The sequence below is a fragment of the Bison bison genome, unplaced genomic scaffold (assembly GCF_000754665.1).
Source record: "Bison bison bison isolate TAMUID 2011002044 unplaced genomic scaffold, Bison_UMD1.0 scf7180017864037, whole genome shotgun sequence".
In the NCBI taxonomy this organism is placed as follows: Eukaryota; Metazoa; Chordata; class Mammalia; order Artiodactyla; family Bovidae; genus Bison; species Bison bison.
The window spans coordinates 8750010-8752667 of record NW_011494609.1 but is presented as its reverse complement, the minus strand read 5'-3'; the positions used below and the strand labels follow the sequence as shown (position 1 = coordinate 8752667).

At 49.8% G+C, this 2658-nt stretch overlaps 1 protein-coding gene across 1 annotated transcript in view; it reads right to left on the bottom strand.

Annotated features, from left to right (window-relative positions):
* Nucleotides 1-362: 362 nt before the first annotated feature.
* Nucleotides 363-2658, bottom strand: part of TFF2 (trefoil factor 2) — a 3248-nt gene continuing 952 nt past the window's right edge. The window contains exons 3-5 of the mRNA XM_010834934.1: nucleotides 2619-2658; nucleotides 1312-1458; nucleotides 363-443 (exon numbers count right to left, since the gene is read on the bottom strand). The exon at nucleotides 2619-2658 is cut by the window's right edge and continues 1 nt beyond it. Coding sequence (XP_010833236.1) covers nucleotides 430-443; nucleotides 1312-1458; nucleotides 2619-2658 — 201 coding nt within the window. The 3' untranslated portion in view covers nucleotides 363-429. The remainder of the gene's footprint in view (nucleotides 444-1311; nucleotides 1459-2618) is intronic.

Here is a 2658-nt window from a genome sequence, read left to right as displayed (position 1 = left end):
TTTATACAGTGATTGAGTATGAGAGTTTTAAAGGGATCATGGATTCCGAAGTTCCTTACATACAATACATTTTCACTGTCAGAATAGCCTGAACCTATTAGATGAATTCTTGCTCTTAAAGCAGATAAAAGAATATTAAAGTTACACACAACACATATATGTACTCTCAATAACTTTCTCTCTCAAACACACATGCTCACAAGCTTTGGCCACCTCTGCGCCAATGAAGCCAACATGGAACTTAGCAGATTTTAAGGGCTTTCTTTATTTGAAGAAATCATATGTGAAGCCATTGAAAGGGATAAAAAGCAGATGACGAAAACCCAGCAACTGGGGAAACATGAAATCCGAAACTGTAAGATGGTGAGTTTTCTTCTTCTGTTTCGGCACATCCAAGGAGCCTGGAGGGTTCTCTGAAGCCACTGCCTCTTAGTAATGACAGTCTAGAAATTTAAACACAAGACGGTTAGTAAGAGTACCAGGAAGCCTGGAATCTGGGCTAAGAGGCTCCATGGGTTTTGGGACTACAGCTCTCAGTCCAGCCATCCCTGCTGGAGAAGAAGTTGCCTACGGGGACACAGCCAGATGCCCTCTGGGAGTCCATTCTCCTCAAATAATTGGTAGTTTTCCAAGTAGACCCTTAGGTCACTCAAAAAATCACTTGGAAACTTCTGAAAGAAAAAGCATGCTCTTTGGAACATCCTGATTTCCCTAAAGGACTGATGCATTCTTCCCATCCTTTGGAAACATGTGGTCTTTCCTTGTCGAATTCAAGGTCAGGGACACACTGTAGCTAAGGGGGTGGCAGAAAGGAGATGGCCCCCTGGGACTGGCATTGGGGCAGGACCTGTCACCCATGGTCACGGGAGAGAGCATCAGGGTCCGCAACAGAAGAGACCACATCTGCTTTGCTCTGGATCCTACCCATGATGCCCAGCGCAGGGCAAGGCGTTTGGAAGCACCCAAAATAGTGACACCAGCCAACTGTGCTGGGACCTGGGGCTGTGGCTGAGGGTCAGGTGCTTTATACAACCATCAGAAAAGACACAGTGGGAAGACCCGAGGGCTTAGTTTATTTATTTATTTTTTTAAAGCTGTCCTTGTTGAGAACATTCTCGAATTGACTTCTGAGACGGTTCACAATAACGGTGAGCTCCCACACGAGTACGGTTTTTCCTAAACTGGCCACCCCCGGGGTCTGGAGGCCTGGCATCGGGCATCCTGGCGAGCTGAGGACCTCCCCGACCCTGGCTCCCACTGCCCCTGAGAATTGCCTGTGTCTGGGCAATTCCCTGTGTTCTCTGACGTTACCTTCCACGGAGATGGGGAAGAAGCACCAGGGCACTTTGGGGATGGTGTTGGAGAAGCAGCACTTCCGGGACTCACACTCCTCAGGACTGATGCCGGGGTAGCCACAGTCCTTGCGAGCTGAGACCTCCATGACACACTCCTCCGACTCTGCAAGGCACCACCGGGTTTGGGGACAACAAGGGGATGCAGTTAAGCTGGTTCATTAGCCAGACACATCCATCCCATCCTGCTGGGGGAGCATCTTGGGCTCACAGGTTTGGGGTAGCAACAGGGGCTCCTGGGACTGTCACCCCTGGACTACAGGTGGGCATCAGCGGGTGGCCACCCCTTCTTCCTGATACCCAAAGTCAGAGGGAAAGTTGCTTCACCTCCCTGAACTTGACATGGCTCTATAAAATGGAGTTGCCCACACTACCTCTTGGGAGGATCCTTTAAAGTTATAAAGCATTTGACCAAGAATTGAGTGGCTTCCCTGGTAGCTGAGTGGGAAAGAATCTGTCTGCAATCCAGGAGACCTGGGTTCGATCCCTGGGTTGGGAAGATCCCCTGGAGAAGGGAATGGCAACCCACTCCAATATTCTTGCCTGAAGGATCTCATGGACAGAGGAGCCTGGTGGGCTACAGTCCATGGGGTTGCAGAGTCAGACATGACTGAGTGACTAATACTGACTAATACTAACACAGAGAATTGACACCCAAGGACCCTCCCACTACTGGATGAACCTTGGTGATAGACAAACCAACCACCCGCCGTCAGTTCCGTTTCCCCCACAGCCCGGGAGCCTCCGACCAGCACCCCTGAGGGGTGTGGACGGGACCCAAGGTGCTGAGTTCCACACAAATGGCTCTGCTTTGCAGACAGAACTTTTTGTGTGCCTGCCTTGAAACAGATGACTTTTTAAGTTGATAATATGCACAGATACAAAACTCACTCTCAAAAGATGACTCTAGAAGCCTTAACTTTATTTCTTAACATTTGGGGTCTGTTTGCAGTTATGTTAATAACACATCCTGATTTTAATGCCTTTATGTCCCTTAGAAGCTAATTCAGGAGCCATAGCCAACAGGGTCCTGAGACTCGCTCTTCCTTCAAATACAGTCAAGCAGTTGGATCCCCTGAAGTCTCCCTAGACAGATCCCCTGAAGTCTCCCTAAAAGGACAAACATCTCACCCTCGGGATCTAATGTGGACACAGGAGACAGAGGGCATTTTCTCTTCCCTTGGGCTGGCCTGGGTGGTTAGAGAGCCTGGGGAAGCTGGGTCCTGGGCTGCTGGCCGGGGCTCAGGAGTGGACTTTGCCTGTTACCTTGCTTCGGGAGGGGATTGAAACACCAAGGGACCCTGGC